The 22,789-nt window shown below is 35.9% G+C and overlaps 1 protein-coding gene across 1 annotated transcript; it reads left to right on the top strand.

The window, feature by feature from the left end:
• The first annotated feature begins 10,533 nt into the window (after positions 1-10,533).
• LOC148158019 (nuclear GTPase SLIP-GC-like) lies at positions 10,534-22,184 on the top strand. Its single transcript, XM_088008343.1, has 23 exons — positions 10,534-10,834; positions 10,932-11,013; positions 11,281-11,393; positions 11,571-11,615; positions 11,739-11,777; positions 14,322-14,346; positions 14,445-14,525; positions 14,616-14,709; positions 14,953-15,169; positions 15,265-15,498; positions 15,770-15,976; positions 17,314-17,489; positions 17,642-17,735; positions 17,835-17,922; positions 18,029-18,150; positions 18,326-18,502; positions 18,612-18,766; positions 19,004-19,121; positions 19,328-19,436; positions 19,525-19,658; positions 20,984-21,065; positions 21,142-21,219; positions 21,305-22,184. The coding sequence occupies exons 2-22, from the start codon at positions 10,947-10,949 to the stop codon at positions 21,198-21,200; spliced, it is 2,436 nt and encodes an 811-aa protein (XP_087864469.1). The 5' UTR covers positions 10,534-10,834; positions 10,932-10,946; the 3' UTR covers positions 21,201-21,219; positions 21,305-22,184.
• Positions 22,185-22,789: the final 605 nt, after the last annotated feature.

The following is a 22,789-nucleotide window of genomic DNA, read 5'->3' as shown; positions in this document are numbered from 1 at the left end:
TTGCTGCAGGTCATCAAGGCTGATAGTGAAACGAAACAAACCAAGCGAAATGATTCACAGTTTTGGTAGCGTGGCAACAGAGAGGAATGGTTTCTCTGTTTGATGTTGATGTGATCTTTCAAACTGAACACCACCTCTTACCGTGCCATAAAGTTTATCACATGCAGAGGCTGAAACGAAAGAGAAAGGAGACAATGAACTAAGGAAATACAATTGTGGAAACTCTGAAGATAAATTTACAAAAATAAATGCATTAAATAAACAAAATGTATAGAAATGCTCAATTCAAGATAATTATAAAATCCAAAATAACAATATTGTCAATAAGATTATAGAACTTGCTAAACTCTTAAAAGCTTAAATGGAAATAAAACATTCAAATATAATTGGCTCATGGAATTCTTTCTAATATTGCAAAAAACTATCACATGTAAAAGTTAAATCATAAAGGATTGCTTTTACAATAAAAACATCCAAACTCTCAGCTTCCAACAGATCTTCAGGAAGGCTGCTCCAAAGCTGAGGGGTAAGAAAAATATGCTTAATTATGTTTTGGTGCTCAATTTAAAGCTGCAGTAATTTTTACAATAATCAGTTTTTGTATTTGTTCAAACTGTCACCATGTTGTGAAAGTATATGCAACAGATAATGTGTGAAAAACATTGAGCTCCACCTCCCCAGTGCTGCTATAGCTATCTGAAGAAATGCAACACTCCAAGTCAAAAACAACCAATGAGCCAGAGGCAGCAGGACGTTTTAGCGATGTCAATGATGCTCGCGTATGAGCTGCTGAATGTGCTAATGTGAGAAATAACTTACCGTTCCAGAAAAACTGTTAATGTGTCATCATCAGAGAGAGAAAAGTGTAGGGTATGAGCAGCGCATACATGATTATCAGCGCCAAGATCCTCCTCCTGGCTCTGATAGGTTGTTTCTGACACAGCAGTGTATTTGTGCAAATGACAGCATCATCGGGATAAGATAGAGTTTTTTTTCACAGATATTCTGTATAATTTCATGGTATAGTGGTGATTTTCACAAATATCTAAAAGACATATTTTTTTATAAATGTTACTTACAGCTGTCTTAAGGAGTAACAAAATAACCTTTCTGGACCCGGAGTGGACTAGAACACCTTTAGGACAAGCATATATGATAAGTAGTGCACACTAACTGTTAACAGTATTACATCTTGACTTCAATCTTGACAATTAAGGGCAATACGTATCAGTAAAAGAATCTTAATAATTAGTTTGAATTTAACTTATTTATTCAAATAAGTACATTTCATCAATTAGTTGTAATTTAATAGTCAGTTTAATTAGTGCATATTTAAATGATAAACTTATACTTTTTTTCAAAGAAATACTGATTAATCTGCACACATAAATTCTTAAACCAATTTAATTAGTTAATCTAACAGTTTGTTTAACAGTGTGGAAGCCTCTCAGTGTTGCCACACCTCTTTTTTTTTCAACCAGCCAACATTTCCACATTTGTCTTTCTGATTCCTGACATGTCACAACTTGTTCCTCTTTTCTAACTCTTGCTTTCTGCCATTTTGTTTGTAAACCTTTGAGGAATCAACTTTACCTCAGAAATCTCACTGAATCTTCTGAATTGAACATTTTTGCTCTTCTCTTCCTGCTGGCTGAACTATAACTTTCTTCATTGCAAGGTAAGCATCTCGTATGACTTCATAGCTCTAAATGCCTATTTGCTTGAAAAATACATATATAAAATCCCATCATTATGATTTATCTTTCAGTGTCTGTTCCTGGTCATGGATGATTTTGTTTGTGACAAACTAACCCAGTGGGGTCTGAGTGAGTTGATAGAAACATTTAAAGGTAAAGTATTGCACTGTACTGTCGCTGGATAAAAAACAACTTGGATAATGTATTTGTGCAAATGTTCATATGATGTCACTAAATTGCTCAAGTTAACAGCTGTTCCTCTAGTGCATAACTGTTTATGGCGCTCCGTAGGAGACTCGAAGATTTTTTTCTTTTGTGTTACCTTGCAAAACCTTTGCATTTCCTCACTGGAAGTTTTGCTTTCTCTCGTAATAATGTACTAGTCAGCTCAAGTGGCATAATTCAGTCCTAGTTTTTCCAAGTATGTTAATATTTCATTTGTGGCATGTGTGAAGTTTTCTAGATTTTTCATTAGGATAAAAATTCACCACAGATATTAACCTTTAAGGGTGAAGTGTGTGTGTGTGTGTGCATGGTTGTTGTCTTTATGTTGCTATATGATTGACTGCCAACCTCAATATTAGGCAGAAGTTGAATATGTGTGATTATGACCTATTGACTTTTATCGCATGGCCATAATTAGATCCATTTACCCGAATAATAAAATTAGCAGTTTTTTTAACAAGTGTTTACTATACGCCCATTTTAGATTATAACAAACCTCAGTAACTGCAGCAGACGTATCTTGCAATGATTTTTGTACCATGTTCATGAAGCTTAATTCTGAAGCAGCTTTAAATGATATCAGCATGGCTAAGAACATCTATTGATTACAGATGAAGAAATGGACATGGAAAGTCTTTATTGTCTTGAAGATCAAGATGTTGACACATTGATTCCAAACGTGGACCAAAGGACCCAATTCAAAAAGGGATTCCAGCTGTTAAAGGTAATACCTAGGTTAATGCCATTTTGTTGCTCATTTTCGGCCTAATGAAAATTTGTTGATACTTGCTTTTGTAACTCGATGCTTTTTGGTGCTTCTTTTGTTTTATTGGATGTACTTTGGGTTTCTAATGTATTACTTGTCAACAGGAAGAACAAAGCAGAAATCCACGGACGCAGCATTGTCCTGCACAAGTATGTATAAACACTTTTACACTGGATAAATATGAAATAATATTTGATTACTCGGTTCACTTCTTTTCATGAATATCATGAATGATGAAGCAATTCATTTCACAAAGGAAGGACTACAGCATTAATAAATTAGTCTTTCCTTTCCCTATCAATTTAATTCAATTAAAGACAATTACATTTTTTAAGTATAATCCTCCCAGGGGTATGAATAATTCTGGCCTTACCCGTTGCTAACTTTTAAACTTTTAACTAAAATGAGCAAATGCAAATCATTTCACATCATTTTAACACCAACTTGATAATAAAAGGTATATATAAACTTGTAAAATGTTAAATTCTGAAAGATAAAACTTTATCGTATCTCTTTCACACTGTTACATTTACTCTGTATCTGAACAGTGTCCAACCCGAGATGATTCCCGGTCAATTAGATCCCTGTCGTCATCATGGTCGACCGAGAGAACGTCTCCTCACTGCCAACAATGTGACCTCTGACCCAGCCAGGACCAGCATAAAGTCTCTCAGCACCGTCACCGTCTCTGTTGGCTTGTTAAACATCCGCTCACTCACCAACAAAGAGTCTTTCGTTTCCAGACTTTTGAGGGAAAAGCAGTTTGACTTCTTATGCTTGACAGAGACCTGGCAGAAGAAAAACGATCTTACACATTTAAACAGGGCAGCGCCAGATGGGTATTCTCACATCAGTCAACCACGCTCTGAAGGACGAGGAGGCGGTGTCGCAGTGCTCTTCAGAGAAAAGTGGCTTGTATCTCCTGTGAGTGTCCCCCCTTACAACTCTTTTGAATCTATAGTACTGCAAATCCACTTATCAGTACCCACCATTTTAGCCACCATCTATCGCCCTCCTGAACCCAACAAGGCATTTTTAAGCGATTTCTCCTCTCTTTTAACATTTTTGTGGTCCTTATCCCCAAATATTATCGTAGTGGGTGATTTCAACATTCACATGGACAAATTCAGCAAGACTCTGACACGTGACTTTTATTATTTGTTGGACGATTTTGGAATGCAGCAATATGTTGACTTTTCTACACACAGCCAAGGTCACATTCTGGATCTTGTCTGCTGCTCTGCTTTATCGCTTTCTAGCTGTACAGCATTAGAAATGCCCATCTGTGACCACAAACTAATTTCATTTACAGTCACTTTACCACTATTCAGTCTAGTTTCATCTTCTTCCAAACGTCAGTAGCTCTGGTACATCTGACAAAATCACAAATACATTTATAGACAAAATTACAGAGATGTTGTGGTCTGACTCTACAACAATGCATGGGAAAGACATTCTGCAGAGCAAAACATCCCTTTGCCTGGATGTTAGTTTTTCTCAATTGTTTTGGTGAATTTCTCTACACAGAATCAAAATGTTTACTACTATTATTTCCACCTCCAAGTAGCAGTTTCTCCTTCCTTCCCACACGCTGTAAATATGTTTGGACATGCATCAAGTCTCTGCTGCTTGATAACTGGCATAACTGGAGGTGAAGCGGCTAGCTTGCTAACATCGCGGCTGCTAACCGGGACGAGGCCAACGCCCGGCAGCTAACCCAGCTACCCGAGAAAACAACCAGTGGAAAACGACGCGTTGGATTGACAGCAGGCAGAGGTAAAACTCTGCCTTGTCCGTAAGTACCGCTATCCACCACAGTCAGCTGAACAGCGAGAGATCGGCTGTGCTTGGACAACGCGTCTGGCCCAGGGTGTCTGTGTTCACAGAGCGACAGTGCGGCTAGCTTGCTGCGGCTAGCTTGCTAACATCGCGGCTGCTAACCGGGACGAGGCCAACTCCCGGCAGCTAACCGACCTAACCGAGAAAACAACCAGTGGAAAACGACGCGTTGGATTGACAGCAGGCAGAGGTAAAACTCTGCCTTGTCCGTAAGTACCGCTATCCACCACAGTCAGCTGAACAGCGAGAGATCGGCTGTGCTTGGACAACGCGTCTGGCCCAGGGTGTCTGTGTTCACAGAGCGACAGTGCGGCTAGCTTGCTGCGGCTAGCTTGCTAACATCGCGGCTGCTAACCGGGACGAGGCCAACGTCCGGCAGTTAACCGACCTAACAGAGGACAAAACCAGTGGAAAACGATACGTTGGATTGACAGCAAGCCGAGAGAGACAGCGCAGTGGCCTCCAACTGCTGAGTAGGAGCCTTAAGGAAGCGACAGGCAAAAAGAAGCGAAATAATGCCTCCAAAAGGATCCAAGACCGACGGGAGACAAGATGAGGACTATGTATCACTCACGCAAGTCAAAGAGTTGCTGAGCCAGCAAAAGCAAATGTATATGGAGTTACTCCAACAACAACAGGACAATTTTAAGGGTTTTGTTAAAATCATTGTGGACACTACTAACACCAGAATGGACGCAATGACACGAGAACTACAGGACATTAAAACCAGCCTGCAATTTACACAGAAAGATATTGACGACATTAAAGTAGAAAGTGCTAAGCACAAGAACCGAAGTGACACGGTGCAGTCAGACATATTTAAAGTATGTGAGGGTATGATGACTATCACTGATAAAATGGAGTACCTTGAGGGGCAATCAAGGAGAAACAATCTGGTTTTTGATGGAATTACTGAATCACCAAATGAGACTTGGGCTGAGACTGAGGAGAAAGTGAAAACTATTTTAAATGAAAAGCTAAACTTTCAACATAAGGTTGATATTGAGAGAGCTCACCGCACCGGTAAACATAGAGGAGACAGACCCAGGCCCATTGTTGTCAAATTTTTACGATACAAGGACAGATCAACTATTCTGCAGAGCACCAAGGCACTTAAGGGATCTAAGATTTTCATTAACGAAGACTTCACGGATGCAGTAAGGAAAAGGAGGGCGGAACTAATGCCGGACTTAAAAGCAGCACGTCAAAGAGGGGACATCGCTTACCTACGTTATGATAAGTTGATCACCCATCCACGTACTAGTACCCCTAAATTATCCAACAATGTATGACAGACAGCCAGACATAGCTGACGTTCACTTCTGAAAGAGAAACATGAAACAGATCACGGCCTATGAGGATATAGAGCTACCAGTATTCCAACACAGAAACTATCATCAGCAAGATATTGAAACTGACATTGATCCTGATAACAACTTCTATAATGTCAGCAATGATAGTTGTCACTATTACAGCGATGATCAGTTCAACAACAGCATTAAAACAGAACAAAAGCTGTCAATAATTCACTTTAATAGCAGAAGCCTTTATGCAAATTTTGACAGCATCAAACAATACCTCCAACAACTTTCACAGACCTTCAATGTTATTGCCTTATCAGAAACTTGGCTCAATAGTGATAAGGGCATAGATTTTGAAATAAATGGTTATGAAATGGTTTGTAAGAACAGAGAAAACAAAAATGGAGGGGGAGTAGCTTTATATGTTGACAAGAAGATTAATTATAAGTTGATCGAAACAATGTCAACTGTGATGGACAACATGTTTGAATGTGTGACTATAGAAATACTCGTGGAAAAAAGGAAAAATGTCTTAGTGAGTTGCATTTATAGAGCCCCTGGATCAAACATTGAAGTACTCAACAACTGGATAGAAGAAAAATTTATAACAATTAATCAAAAAATAACATTTTTCTGTGGGGATTTCAATATTGACCTTCTCAATCCAAATAAACATAGAATGACTGAAGAATTTATTAACACCATGTTCAGTTTAAGCCTGTATCCTAAAATCACCAGGCCCAGTCGCATTACATCGCACTGCGCTACCTTAATTGATAATATTTTTACAAATGTGCTGGAAAATAATTTAACTAGTGGAATATTAATGAATGACATAACTGATCACTTACCAGTGTTCATAGTCTACGACTGTAAGTGCAAAACAGACGATCAAAAAATAGAGACGCATTACAGACGGGTTACGTCTGAAGAGACACTAAAAGCTCTAGAAGCTGAGTTGTTGGCCTACGATTGGAGATTAATATATAAAATGAATGATGTGAATTTAGCATATGAAGAATTTTTAAAAACATTTAAAATATTATATAACAAGCACTGCCCAATCAAACAATATAACAGGAAAAGCATTCAAAAAAATGAACAGTGGATCACAAAAGGAATACAAAAGGCATGTAAAAAGAAAAACAAACTTTATAGAGAATTTCTAAAACATAGAACGTCTGAATCAGAAAACAAATATAAGAAATATAAAAATAAGTTAACTAATATTATAAAAACATGTAAAAAGGACTATTATCATAAATTACTGGATAGGAATAAAAACAACATTAAGGAAACATGGAATATTTTAAATAGAGTTATTAGAAAATCTAACAATAACAACTATCCAGACTATTTTATAGATAATGAACAGAATATTACTGATTTGAAAAGTGTCGTCAATAATTTCAATAGATTTTTTGTTAATATAGGACCTCAATTAGCAGAAAAAATACCGACTACAAAAACTGCAACTCAGCAATATCTAATTGAGAATAATCCCAGCTCCTTATATCTCAACCCTGTACTAGAAGAAGAAATCATAAACATTGTGAATAACTGTAAAAATAAGACTTCCACTGACTGTGATGATCTGGACATGAAAACTATTAAAATAGTAATTAAAGGAATCTCTAAACCACTAACTTATATTTGCAATTTATCATTTCAAACAGGATCATTTCCCAACAAAATGAAAATAGCTAAGGTCAAACCAATGTATAAAACTGGCAACAAACACCTCTTCACTAACTACAGGCCTGTCTCTCTTCTCCCACAATTTTCTAAAATCCTGGAAAAACTCTTTAAGAAAAGACTGGAACAATTCATAGAAAAACATTCGCTACTTATTAGCAGTCAATATGGATTCAGAGCAAACCGGTCAACATCGCTGGCTGTAACTGACTTAATAGAAGAAATAACCAACGCAACAGATAGTAAGAAACTGGCAGTAGGGATATTTATAGATCTAAAGAAAGCTTTTGATACAATAAATCATGAAATCTTACTTAAAAAATTAGAACGCTATGGAATTAGGGGAGTAGTTTCTGACTGGATGAGGAGTTATTTAAAGAGCCGGAAACAATTTGTGAAATTGGGAGATGTGGAATCTGATTGGCAGGAGACTGTCTGTGGAGTACCACAAGGATCAGTATTGGGACCAGTTTTATTTAATCTTTATATAAATGATATCAGTAAAGTGTCCAATGTATTAAAATTTATCTTATTCGCTGATGACACAAATATTCTAGCCTCTGGCGACAATTTAGAGCATCTTCTCTCAACAGTCACTTCAGAGATTAGTAAGTTAAAGATATGGTTTGACCATAACAAATTATCCCTAAATTTGGACAAGACGAAAATCATGGTCTTTGGGAACTGTTATAAAAATACTGAAATCCAAGTTCAAATAGAGGACGTAACTCTACAAAGGGTTTTTGCTAATAAGTTCCTCGGTCTAATAATAGATGACAAAATCAGTTGGAAACCTCATATTAAACATTTACAGAGTAAACTCAGTAGAAGTATATCCATATTGGCTAGAGCTAGACATGTATTGAATGCTAAATCACTTCATATTCTATATAACTCTCTGATTTTACCATATCTATCATATTGCTGTGAAGTGTGGGGAGTTAATTACAAGAGCTCTTTACATCCGGTAACCGTCCTACAGAAACGAGCCATTAGAATCATCCATAATGTCGGTTATTATGAGCATACAAACCCACTCTTCATAAAATCCAGAATTCTCAAATTTGACGAGCTTGTAGAATTTAAAATGGCTCAGTTTATGTTCAAAGTATCTAAAAAGTTGTTACCTGAGCACATACAGAGCACGTTTTCTGAAAGAGAAGGGGGGTATAACTTAAGGGGTCACTCAAACTTCAAGATCCGCAATTTTAGAACAACAAGAAAAAGCTTCTGTATTTCAATTAAAGGTGTAAAGTTATGGAACAAGTTACATGAAGATTTAAAACAAAGCAATAGTTTAACACAATTCAAAAGAAAGTACAAAGAGGTAATTTTCAATAGATACACATATGGGTGACAGAAAGCAATAAGGTGTGTATTGCAGATAACTTGGTGTAAGGGTTTAGAAAGACAAACCAGCATAAAATGGGAAAATGTATAGGTAAATATTAGTAACTGTTACTTCTGACTGCCACTTTGATTTTGATTTTTTTAATGACAGTAGGACTCTAAAGTTTCAAGTGTTTAGGGGGTAGGAGTTTATAAGTTCTCACTTCTTCCTACCCCATTTTGAGCATGATATGTTAACTGAAACAAAAAAATCTGTATTTTCTCTTCTTTCTTATGCACTTCTTGTTACTGTGCACTATTTTATTTTTATATTTGTATCATGTTCGAATAAATTTCATTTCATTTATCATTTATCATAACTTAGCGGAGTACGGCGACGACAGGCGCTTAAATTCCTTAATAAAAGTGTGTTTTGTTTTTGTTTCTTATGTTTTTTAATGTTTTTTAATGTTTTTATCTTTACTTTTCATCTATTTATTAATGTCACATACAGTTTTTATGAAATGCCTTGCTGCTGAAATGTGCTACACAAATAAAATTTGATTGATTGATTGATTGATAACTTATGTCATGTCCGTAAAATTAAAATTTAATGAATGAGGAATTCCTTGTAGAACTAAAAGTCATCACCCCATTGTTTGGGTCATTACACACAAATCTGTCAATATTATAAATTTCTTCACAATTCTTTCCCAAATATTTTGCACAAAGGTTGATACTACCCCACCTTGTCTCTTCTTACTGTGATTTCTTATCGCTGTATACACTTGGATTATAAAATCTAGTTGAGGCTTAAACCAAATTTCTGGAATGCATGAATGAAGTTGAGAAGATTGACTTCTCTCCTTTCTTAATGTTAAGATATAGTTGAGCTGCTTCCACAATTATATTATTTTTTTTTCAGTTTTCCTTTCTTTTTGGGCAGTGCTTTTTATTATCTCTACCATGAATAAAACAAATTCTTCCTTCATCGTGAGTACAGTGTGATCTTTGTTCTTGTTACATCCCTGACAAACAGAACTCCAAACTTCGACAGAGAGCCCAGTCATGCCATCGATCCAACAGACACACCGCAACAGTCCCTCTGCCTTGGGACTTTCTCAAAATATTCATTTATTCTTGTTTTTGAGGAATGAACTATCAACTAAACTAGTTTGTACTAATTGCTTTGAGAAATTCACTTGTCAGTTTTAATTTCGGTTGTAACTCATTTTGACAAGTCCCAACAGGAAACAGAGTGGTTCTGATGGCGTGCCAGAGAGTGATCAAGAACACTTTTTATAGTGCCAAGTAATAAGCAGATGAAGAAATGAAAGAGTTTAAAACATCAAACAACTTAAGTAAATGAGGGAGGAGTGAGGAATAATGAAATAACAACTAGGAATTTTGGAATTGAAATAATAAATAGGATTATCAATAAAATAGTAGGACTTACCAAACTATTAAAAACATAAATAGCAGTAAAAGATTGATATTAGAAAACTTGATAATGTTGCAAAGAACTCAAATAAAATTTTATTGAAAAATCTTAAAATATAAGAAATAGTTATAGACTTAATCTTGAATAAATGTGTCTCTAAATGTATGGACTTAGTAAAAATTAAGAACTTGTCATGAAATGTTTTTGTTTTTATCTTTTATTGATTTAGTTATTTTTTTTTTTTTATTTTTAGACCAGATAATTTAAATTTGTGTCCATCTTTCATACAGTTTTAATATCTGCTAGAATATTTCTGAATCAATTGAATTGGCAAAACTCAAACAGTTTGTTTTACAGTGTGGACGCCTCTAGCTGTTTTCCATTGCCACTCCTCTTTTTGTCAACCAAAACACACCTTCCTGTTTCTCATTTCCTTGCTGTCCACTATTTTGAATGTCAGACTTTCCTTTTGTGAAACAGCTCTCAGACAATTTTTCTCTTCTTCATCTGAAGCCTGAAGCCATAATTTCATTCATTCTAGGTGAGTTTCTTTTTGATCAAATTTAAAAATTTAAATGCCTATGTGAAACAATACATACATAAAATATATCATTATGATTTTATGATTTATCTTCCAGTCTCTGTTCTTGGTCATGGATGACTTTGTTCGTGACACACTAGCCAAGGCTGGTCTGAGTGACTTGATTAAAGTATTTAAAGGTAACGAATTACACTGTTACTTTTGTCATCATAGGATAATGTTACAAGAAAGTTAAAAATACATCGATTCACAAATACCTGTTAAATATATTACAATAATAATCTTTTGAACACAAAGATAAATGTGACCATGAATATGTTCTTGTAGTAAAAAGTCACTTTATTCTGCTTTTTAAGGACACATAGTGCCTCCCAGAGGACAAAAGGACAAACTGTTCTTCAAATATTGGCATGACTGATTTCTAATGAGATGTTCTTTGATTACAGATGAAGGGATTGATACAGAAACTTTTTATATGCTTCAGGATGCAGACATCGAAAAGTTGATTCCAAAAATGGGATCAAGGTTAAAATTCAAAAAGTTAATCAGACGGTTAAAGGTATGTCCTGTGCTTTTAAAAAAAAAACTTTCACTAGTGTGGATATATGCTTTTACATATTATTATTATTATTATTATTATTATTATTATTATTATTATTATTATTATTATTATTATTGAAAAATATTCCATTGATAATAAAGACTGAACAGATTTGGAAAAATATTTTATCACTAGGCAGAACAAACCCCAAATGAGAGCCCAAATCATTTTCCAACACATGTAAGTCAAACATATTCTTATTTTAGTTTAAAGTGAAGTATTTTATCCTAACATCTGTGATATGGCTACTTAGCTTTAGTGTTCAATTATAAAAGCTTTTTACCAAGGTTATTTTATTTGCAGGGTCACCAGAAAGGTGAAGAAGAAACTGGTATGACTGAGGTGAGAAGGAATAATTATATATATATATATATATATATATATATATATATATATATATATATATATATATATATATATATATATGTTGTGGTACTCGAAGTTGGTCTTGGTCTTAAGACCGGTCTTAAGACCATTTTTTGATGGTCTCGGTCTCGTCTCGGTCTCGGGCTCTGAGGACTCGGCATTTTATTTCAAGACCAGTCAAGACCGCAACTGTGAAAATATCACTAAACGTACAGCATTCTGTCCACTTTATTTGTTAACATCTTTGTTTTCAGTGGATGCAAAACGCACCGATTAAAATCCAAGCAACTACGTGTTTCTGTTACTCCCCCCCCCTCCCCACCTTTCACTCGAGCGCGGTGCTCCAGGACATGCGCAGTGGTTTCCTCTCAGCGGCAGAAAATGTTTGTCTAATCGTCAGTAATATAATAGCGCTACATAAATAGTAAGACATCTGATGGCCACAGCTAACTCAGCAGCGCTTCGCTTTCACAGACGGTGGGGACAACGTCTAACTTTTTTCATCACTTAGAAAAGTAGCTCAAAGAAGGTAAGCTCCGTTAACGTGATGTTATCAAAGCTAGCTGTACAGAGACACATAAGCATTGTGATGAAAAATGTTATCACTCACTGTGCTGAATTATTGTGCGGAGGTGTTGACTGACTTGTCGCATATATGGGACAACGCTATGTCCAAAAGTCTGCAATATAGTGAGGTGACATTCAGAAACAGTCGATTCTTCTCCACGGCTCTTTACTTATTAGATAGGACTGGAGTGTCACTGAGAGCCGTTGTTTTATCAGATAGCCATACGCTGTCAGGATAGCATACATGCATTAAGCATTAAGAAATCCGACCGTCAGAGGAGTTGTCTGTTCACCATACGCAGCAAGTTATGATGAACTTAAGTCATTAAATTGTTTTCAATGATAACTATATAGATATACATGTGTTGTCATGGTTTCAAAGTGTATTTAAAGCAGGTCTGGCTGCAGCTGGAGTCAGCTACAACACACGCCCGTGTAAAACTCACTTAACCGCTAAGTCAGGATGCCATACACAGTTAATAACAAAGTGTCTGACGATCTACGTCATGATTCTATGTTGTTGATTAAATGAAATCTTATGGTAATGACGTGTCTGACAGATATAGCCGGTGTTCTATCAGATAGCCATACGCTGTCAGAATAGCATACATGCAGTGAGTACCATGCCAGCGCATGCGCATTAAGTCCGACCGTCAGTGTAGTTGTTAGTATACGCAACAAGTTATGACGAAAATAAGTAATTAAATTGTTTATAATATGACATAATGTGATAACTAGATGGATATACATGCGTTGTCGTGGTTTCAAAGTGTGTTTAAAGCAGGTCTGGCTGCAGCTGGATGCCATACAACTGTTAATAACTGTTAATAATGATCTACGTCATGATTCTATGTTGCTGATTAAATAAAATCATATGGTAATGACAGCATATGCATATCTGAGCTAAGTGTAAGACTATCTGACAACGTATGCTGACCTGACAGAACACCGTGATCTGACCTGACAGAACACCCGTTCTTTGTTCTTGTAATGCTCTGTGTACACTGCATCATTATTTTATTTTATTATGTACGTTAATATTTAAATTAACAAATAACTAAAACACAAGAACAAAAGAGCACGCAGAGCATGCACATTGCTCTTTGATTGTTTTTGTTCAAAGTGGCAGCTGTAATGTCTGCCATGGTGTCAGACTATCTGGTTTCATGTACTAGGATAGAGTTTGAAAACAGTCACGATGAGCGCCTTCTGTTTGGTTACTTGCTTGTTGCTCCTTGGTCAGTGTTCATAGTTGAGCGTCAGGGCATTGCCTCAATTGCTATGTTTAATGGTGCAGACAGTGGTGGCTTCTTATATGAGCAATATGGGCAAATGCCCAGGGCGTTATGTTTTTAGGGATGGCACGAGACCATCACACTTTTTAGCACATAAATGGAATATTTAATATTAGTAAAATGTATTAAGTATTTCATATCTAGGTGTTTTATGGTAATATGGATCTTTCAGATTATTTTGAGAAGCAATTTTGATCATATTTTACATTTTATTGTGTCATGTAGCGCGGGCCGCTGGTCTTGGTCTTGACTCGGTCTCGACTCCCTTCGGTCTTGGTCTTGACTTGGTCTCGGACCCCAAAAGTCTTGGTCTTGTCTCGGTCTCGATACACTCTGGTCTTGGTCTTGTCTTGGTCTCGGGTTAGGTGGTCTTGAACACAACACTGATATATATATATATATATATATATATATATATATATATATATATATATATATATATATATAGTTCTTTGACATGGCCACCATTCATCTTTTATCTCATAAATCATAAGACATCATACGTATGTTATTATTATGTTTTTTTTAGTCTACTTGGAAAATGTATAATTAGTATAATGAAAATGCCAGTGTAATAAAATAAACATTATGAACTTTAAACAATTTTATAATGGAAAAGCATTTTTAAGTTTAGTCAAACTTTTCTGTTCATCTTCAGGTTTTACCTTCTACAAGCGATACAGGTGAGAAATACAAGATCAAAGTCTTTTCATGCACATTGACATTAAAACAACTGCTGAAGATAAACCAATACGAGTAACTTTTTGTTTTTTAAAACAAGGAAAACGAAAATCTGGCCAACAGTTGGGCAGCAAAGGACAACCAGCAGCAAAAAGGAAGTGTGAGACAAATTCGTCAACAGGTATTTCTTTTTATACACATTGTACCAACATAAAAATAATAATATTGGTATACTTAAATTACAGCTCTGCATCTTTGCTTCTGTTTGTAGAAACAGAAGCAAAGATGTTAAATACAGTGAGAAACACGATGGGGGACATCTATGCCATGTTGCAAGATGACAGTGATCTCAATAAGATCTTGAAGTAAGTAGATTTTAAGTTGAAAATAAACCAAGAAAAATTTTTTAAACTAGAAAAAACATTCCTGGATATCTAGAGGTGCAATTTCACAGATGCAATTTCACAGACTACTAAAAGGTTTGCATCTTCTTGTTTTTCTTGTCTTTTTTTTTACATTTGAGCTTTTGTTAAACCTTCCCATATTTTCTTATGTGTAGACACACACTTTAAAGCTGAGTTGCTCAATAATGGCTACATTTTCTACAGAACTAAAATCAAGAATCTGGAGACAGAAAAGAAGGAGCTGGTTGGTGTGTTTGGTAAAACTGGAGCTGGAAAGACGTCTTTGATAAATGCTGTCCTTGAAGAGAAGAATCTTTTGCCCTCTGGAAGTGTCAGTGCCTGCACCTCAGTCATGATTAAAGTGGAGGGTAACAGGCAAAATGAAAAATACGAGGCGGAGATTGAATTCATTTCACCTGAAGTAAGCTAAAAATATACTTACAAAAGTCTGATGAAAATGTTACTTCTGTAATTTTACACGTCACTTGAAAAGCAATTCGTCTTTTATTTTTTTAGGACTGGGAAGATGAATTGGGGTCACTGTTTTCTATCATTAAGAAAGGAAATCAAGAAACGGAAGACAATGTTGATGATTCTGATGAAGAATACCATGATGCCGCTGATAAGCTGACGGCTCTGTATGAAGATGAATGGAAGGAAAAATCCTGCGAACAACTCATGGAGACGAAGTACTTCAAAGAAATTCCAGAATTTCTTTGTTCAACAAGCAAAACCTTGGTCTTTGAATCAGTAAGATGCAAAGGTTTTAACAGTAATTTCCTGCATCAATTCAGCAATATATGTGTACATATCATAATTATATAATTTTTTATATTGATTTTTTAATTGTACAATTCTGATACATACATACAATAATACATGCACATGTTTACATGAAGGTGGGGCACATAGAGCTTACTGTAACCCTCTCAATTGAAAATGAGAGGCTTACAGTAGAATTTCATTGCTTTCAGCTGTCATAATTTATTACTAATATTATGACTACTATTATGTTTTGCAGGCTAAGGATCTATCTACAGATATTGTCAAATATACAAGGGATGCTGCAAAAAACGAAGACTATGACAAAATAAAGAAGTGGTACTGGCCACTTGTGAAGTGTGTGACTGTCAGGGTACCAGATAATCCTTTTCTCCAACACGTCACACTTGTGGACCTTCCTGGAAATGGAGACCGCAATAAAAGCAGAGATACAATGTGGAAAGGGGTAATTTATCCTTCACAACTATATTGTCACATTTTATACACACACACACACACACATATATATAAAAATAAAATAAAAAATTCCCTTCTCACCCTCCGTGGGTGGTCTCTTTCATCCTCTGAGCTCGGGTCCTCTACCAGAGGCCTGGGAGCTTGAGGGTTCTGCGCAGTATCTTGGCTGTGCCTAGAACTGAACATTTCTGGACTGAGATGTCTGATGTTGTTCCTGGGATCTGTTGTAGCCACTGCTCCAGTTTGGGGGTGACTGCCCCGAGGGCCCCGATGACCACAGGCACCACTGTGGTCTTCACCTTCCAGGCCTTCTCCAGTTCCTCTCTGAGGCCCTGGTATTTCTCCAGTTTCTCATGCTCCTTTTTCCTGATGTTGTGGTCACTTGGTATTGCTGCATCCACCACAACGGCTTTCCTCTGTTCTTTATCCACCACCACAATGTCCGGTTGGTTCGCCATTACCATCTTGTCTGTCTGGATCTGGAAGTCCCACAGGATCTTAGCTCGGTCATTCTCCACCACCTTTGGGGTGTTCTCCACTTTGACCTCGGGGCTTCCAGTCCATATTCTGCACAGATGTTCCTGTACACTATGCCCGCCACTTGGTTATGTCGTTCCATGTACGCTTTCCCTGCCAGCATCTTGCACACTGCTGTTATGTGCTGGACTGTCTCAGGGGCCTCCTTGCACAACCTACACCTTGGGTCTTGTCTGGTGTGGTAGATCTGAGCCTCTATTGCTCTGGTGTTTAGGGCCTGTTCCTGGGCGGCCAGGATGAGGGCCTCTGTGCTGTCCTTGAGTCCAGCTTTCTCCAGCCATTGGTAGGATTTCCTGATATCAGCCACTTCAGTTATTTGTCGGTGGTACATCCCATGTAGGGGCTTGTCCTCCCATGATGGTTCCTCCAGCACCTCGTCCTCTGTTCCTCATTGCCTGAGACATTCGCTGAGCACATCGTCCGTTGAGGCTTTGTCCTTGATGTATTTATGGATCTTGGATGTTTCATCCTGGACAGTGGCTCTCACACTCACTAGTCCTTACATACTTTTCAGTTGGCCAACATTTCTAAAAATCCTTTTTTTTTGTATTGGTCTTAAATAATATTATAATTTTCTGAGATACTGATTTTGGGGTTTTCACTAGCTGTCAGCTCTAATCATCAACATTAAATGAAAAATATATTTGAAATATTTCAGTCTGTGAGTAACGAATTAATATAATAAACTAGTTTCACTTTTTGAATGGAAATACTGATTTAAATCAACTTTTTCATGATATTCAAATCTTCTGACCAGCACCTAATATATAAAATGCTTTTTTTTTTCAGATTGTTGGAGACTGCTCTACCGTCTGGGTTGTCACCGAAATCAATCGAGCAGCATCAGAGCAAGAATCTTGGGACATCCTGAAAAATGTTGCCAGTCAGATTGGAAACGGTGGCGAGTGTCGACACATTCACATTGTCTGCACCAAGTCTGACGATATTGACGATTCACATGAACTGTGAGTTCACTGCTATGCTAAAAGTGTATTGCTAAATAAAACTCAAAGGGCAAAAAGCCATAGATGGTCTACTACGTTGTTTCATGTTTTATTTTACTGTCAGAAGATTCCTAGGTCTGCCAAGCTCCAATAGATATTTTCTTCTCTTTTAGCACCAAAGCAGAAACTCAGGCCTTGATACTTAAGAGAAATGCAAAAGCCAAATTAAGTGTGGGAAAAGAACTCAACAAACTGGACAAGATTAAAGTGAGTTTGGTATACTGATAAAATGTGTAGCACAATGTTTGTCAACCATTAAAAACATAAAGAATTTCTACGTTAACAAATTATATTAATGTGTCCTAGAAACACTTCAGTGATGAGTGTTTTCAGGTGTTCACTGTGAGCTCCAGAGAATTTTTCAGAAAGAGAGATCTAAGTCCAGAGGACACTGGTAGGTTGTGTCAATCTGTGTGAAACATTATTACAGCTTTGCAGAACCACAAACAGTGTGAAGTTTATTATATAAATATAACTATAGACATGATTTGTTTTCACAGAAATACCCAAACTTCAGGAATTTTTGCAAAATCTCAATGACTGTCACTCAGAGACATTAAACTATGTGTCTGGAGCTCATGGGATCCTCTCTTTGATTCATGGGGCAAACTTAAGAAAACAGGTAAGGGTAGCAAGTTAAATGTTTTTTAGTGTATTTAGCTGTTTTATTTGCTTTAAGAAAATTTTAATTCAGCACAAATAAAGATAACTTAATTAGTCATATTATTTTTCAGGGGTTCTAAATTAAAATAGATTTGCAGAGTCTGAAAATGTCCTAAACAATAATGTTTTTCTAGGATGACAGAATTAAGGAGGTGTTTGAAGCTCTTGAGAAAAATCTAACCCTTCAAACTAAATCAATCAAAAATGAAATGATGAAGATTTCCAAAGTTTTTGAAGAACGCCTTCAAGAAGGAGTTGAGAGATCCAAAAACTCATATGGAAACATCTTGACGTCTACCCTCTATCCCCGTGTATGTGTGCTGATAAGGAAGTACATCTTTGTAATGTAGCATAGTTTTGTCACATATGTTATTAAATTTGATTAATTTCTCTCTCTCTCTCTCTTTTTCATTCCCCCAGAAAAGGGATGGTCGGGGATTTCATAAGCAACTGAAAAAAGCAGTAGAAAATGAAGGGGTCTGCAGACCTAAGAAAGGAAGAGAAATGAACATCAACATGAACTTGACGTCCCCTCTGACTGACAGCATTGATGAGGAATTCAGAACCACTTTTCCGTAAGACCTTCATGAGCACATAGAGGGCCTCTACAAATATGTTACTGCAACATCGGTTACAAATAAAATTCACTGACGTTCCTGTTCCCAATTACATCTATAAAATATATAAAACACCTATAATACACCACATTATATTTTTAAAATCTACGTAGTGCCCCAAATCATTCATTATAGCCTGAATGATTTTCACATTTTGATATTATTGACGATATTCAGTATTTTTTTATGTTGCAGAAATGATGGAAAATGTGGCCCATTCAAAGGAGTGATTTATGGTTTTTCAATTGTCACTAAAGAACTAAAAGAGAAGTACAAAGATGTGGAACTGCAGCTGATATCTCTGGAGTCAGAGGTAAAAATGAGAAACATGACTTTTTAGAAACACATAAAATAACGAAAGGCTTTTATGTTGACTAAACCTGAGATTTCAAAAAAATATGTCATAAATAAATAAGTAGATACATATATGTGTGTTATTTATGACAATAGTTGAATACTTTATCTTTGTAGTAAAACTGTGTTACTTAAATTATTTTTTGAATTATCTTTGTTTTTTAGGAAGAACGCCTGAAGATAAGTCTGAACAAAAATATTCGTAAGGGCAAAAAAACAGTCTACCGGAGTCTAGCAAAAACCATTGGGGAAACAATGCAAGACTGCTATAATAGTAAAAAATATATATATATCATGTTATTACAGTAATTTACATGTATGTTTAGGTATTATTCATTAAAACCTAAAACATTGTTTTCCAGAAGCAGCAGCATTTAGAGGAACTGGCACACTGCAGAACATGCGGGACACTATAGAGAATCACGTACATAGATCAAAGAACACCATGTTTGAAGAGGCTAAAAAGGTCATGATGAACCACCTGGACAACTTGATGGTTTGTTACTTTTAATACGCTAACAGTGAAATATACAGGTGCCGGTCATAAAATTAGAATATTGTGATAAAGTTCATTATTTTCCATAATGTCATGATAAAAATTAAATTGTCATATATTTTAGATTCATTGCACACCAACTGAAATATTTCAGGTCTTTTATTGTTTTAATTTTGATGATTTTGGCAAACAGCTCATGAAAACCCAAAATCCCTGTCTCAAAAAATTAGAATATTATGAAAAGGTTCTCTGAACGAGCAATAAAAATAATCATCTGAATCAACAAAGTAACTCTAAACACCTGAAAAAGATTCCTGAGGCCTTTAAAAACTCCCAGCCTGGTTCATTACTCAAAACCGCAATCATGGGTCAGATTGCTGACCTGACTGCTGTCCAGAAGGCCATCACTGACATCCTCAAGCAAGAGGGTGAGAAACAGAAAGAAATTTCTGAACGAATCAGCTGTTTGCAGAGTGTTATATCAAGGCACCTCAGTGGGAAGTCAGTAGGAAGGAAAAAGTGTGGCAGAAAACGCTACACAACGAGAAGAGGTGACCGGACCCTTCCGGGTGAGAAACAAACAGAGGGTGTTTCTCACCCTCTTGCTTGAGGATGTCAGTGATGGCCTTCTGGACAGCAGTCAGGTCAGCAGTCTGACCCATGATTGCGGTTTTGAGTAATGAACCAGGCTGGGAGTTTTTAAAGGCCTCAGGAATCTTTTTCAGGTGTTTAGAGTTACTTTGTTGATTCAGGTGATTATTTTTATTGCTCGTTCAGAGAACCTTTTCATAATATTCTAATTTTTTGAGACAGGGATTTTGGGTTTTCATGAGCTGTTTGCCAAAATCATCAAAATTAAAACAATAAAAGACCTGAAATATTTCAGTTGGTGTGCAATGAATCTAAAATATATGACAATTTAATTTTTATCATGACATTATGGAAAATAATGAACTTTATCACAATATTCTAATTTTATGACCAGCACCTGTAAATTACATTACCGTACTCTCCACTCTGTTATCGTACCCATATTCTGATCCACACGAAGCTGTGAAAAAGTTCATGGCTTCTTTCTCTTGTTTCTGTTTCCTGTCTTTCTAAAGTGTCTTGATGAATTTTCTTATGCATGTGCAATCTGTAGATCAGTGGAGAGATTCTTGATAAAAAACATATGGCTAAAATGTGACCCCTTATTAAAAATACTCCTCCACTATGGTGTGAATAAAAACAAGTATCAGGCATTTTGACAATAATCACATCCCATTAATCTTGAAATTAACTTTTGACTGAACCAAGTGATAAAAGGTTTAACTCTAAATCAGGTGGACGTCCTGAAAACACTGGAGGACACCATGAGGGAATCGATTGAGCTCTCACTGAAGACTGATGATCTTTCACTTCCAGGTAAAATTTCAGCTCTTAAAAGAATCTATTTAAAAAGATATTTCACAGAAAGCCCTAATTAAAACTGTTTTCTTAGATGTTTCAGCACAGCTGGAGAGGGTCCAAAAACTACGTGATGAGCTGAGAAGCTGCTAAAACAGGGAACATATTTGAGGTAAAGAACATAATCTGTAAATTGCACCTTTACTGAATGATTCAACAAAAACTTTAAGCTCTAATTGTGGTTTTTAATTCAACAGATGTTCTCATTGGAGGGATTCGTCATCATCTGCATCTGCAGCCCTTCAGGATGAAAAACTGTGAAAAGAAAAAAAATCATGTAATTTTCTTTTCCACTTCTTTCATCATTTTTTTTTTCTTTAAATATTTGCAACAATTTTCATGTTGTTTATTAAAGCCTGAATATGGAAAAACTTAGAAAGTAAAATTGAAATCAGATCCCTATTTTGTCCCATAGGGAGAATTGCTGGAAAAAGAAATAAAAGACATTTCCATTTTTGAATAGCTTTCTTTGATATTTTATATGTGAAAAAATGTTTTTGATTTTTAGTATAGGTTGATTACACTCCTTTACTCTTTGATATTCTCAGAAATGTTTGCATTACATTTGGAATTAAAATCAAATCAAAGTGTCTCTACTCAGTACTGCAGGACTTATTGCAGGAAAAAGAAATAGAAGACATTTCCATTTTGAAAAGTTGTCTTTGATATTTTATACGTGACAAAATGTTATTCATTTTTAGCATGTTGATTACACTTTTTTAACTCTTTATTTTTTACAAATGTTTGCATTACTTTTTTCTCTTGTTGAAGCTTACATGAAAAATGTGAAGACAAATAAAGTTACCATTATCTCCTGCTTCTGAAGATGACTAAACCTGTAATTATTCTCATTTTTTAGATGTTTAATTGTACTCCTAATGCATGTGTGTGATTTGGTATCACTGTACTAAAATTCACTAAGATGATCAGATAAATGTACATGAACAAGTCAGAGGATTTTTTTTAAAATTAATTTTCTGAGTTTTATTCACTGGGAAATTCATAACTATGATTATTGTTACACTTTCTACCATAGAGATGCAAATTACAAATAAATAAATAAAGTTATGTATGACACATTGTGTTTTTCACTCTTCAATTTAATTATTGAAAAAAATTATGATATATCACTTTCACTGCAGGTACCAACTAAGTGTTTGAAAGATCAGGGTGGATCTTTTTTAATATCTCCATGTTTTCATATTTCTTGAGTCTAGTCCTTCAGAACAATCTTATCTTGCCAAAGGAGGAAAATAACTGAAAGTAATTGGCATTTTATTTTGAAATCAAGGTCCCATGGAGAGGCAGAGAGGAGAGACACAGAATGTTTGTTTCTTAAAGTGTGAAATTTCGAAAAAGTTATTGTTGGAACTATTATGTGTTATCATTCTTACATGTGTATAGATTATTGATCTTACCATAGCAGTCTTATATTACTATAGATTATTGTGATTTTCATTTAGAAGTGTTGGCCTCTCACTGTGCCTGTGTTAAAACTTTAGACTGCTGTGTTGAAGATTTTTGACCCACTCTGTCTCTGCTGCAAGATAACTAATTGCTCCCAAGGGAAAGGACTAGATGACCTGTGTGTAGAACTTATAGACAAAACTTGCTTGCCTTTCGCCTCTTCTCTTTATCTCTCCCTTCTCTGAAAGTAATAGACAAGCTCTAACTGGACGTTA

Source organism: Poecilia mexicana, unplaced genomic scaffold (assembly GCF_051168715.1).
Source record: "Poecilia mexicana isolate PSO_F unplaced genomic scaffold, ASM5116871v1 scaffold_8, whole genome shotgun sequence".
In the NCBI taxonomy this organism is placed as follows: Eukaryota; Metazoa; Chordata; class Actinopteri; order Cyprinodontiformes; family Poeciliidae; genus Poecilia; species Poecilia mexicana.
This window is presented reverse-complemented; position numbering and strand designations above follow the sequence as displayed.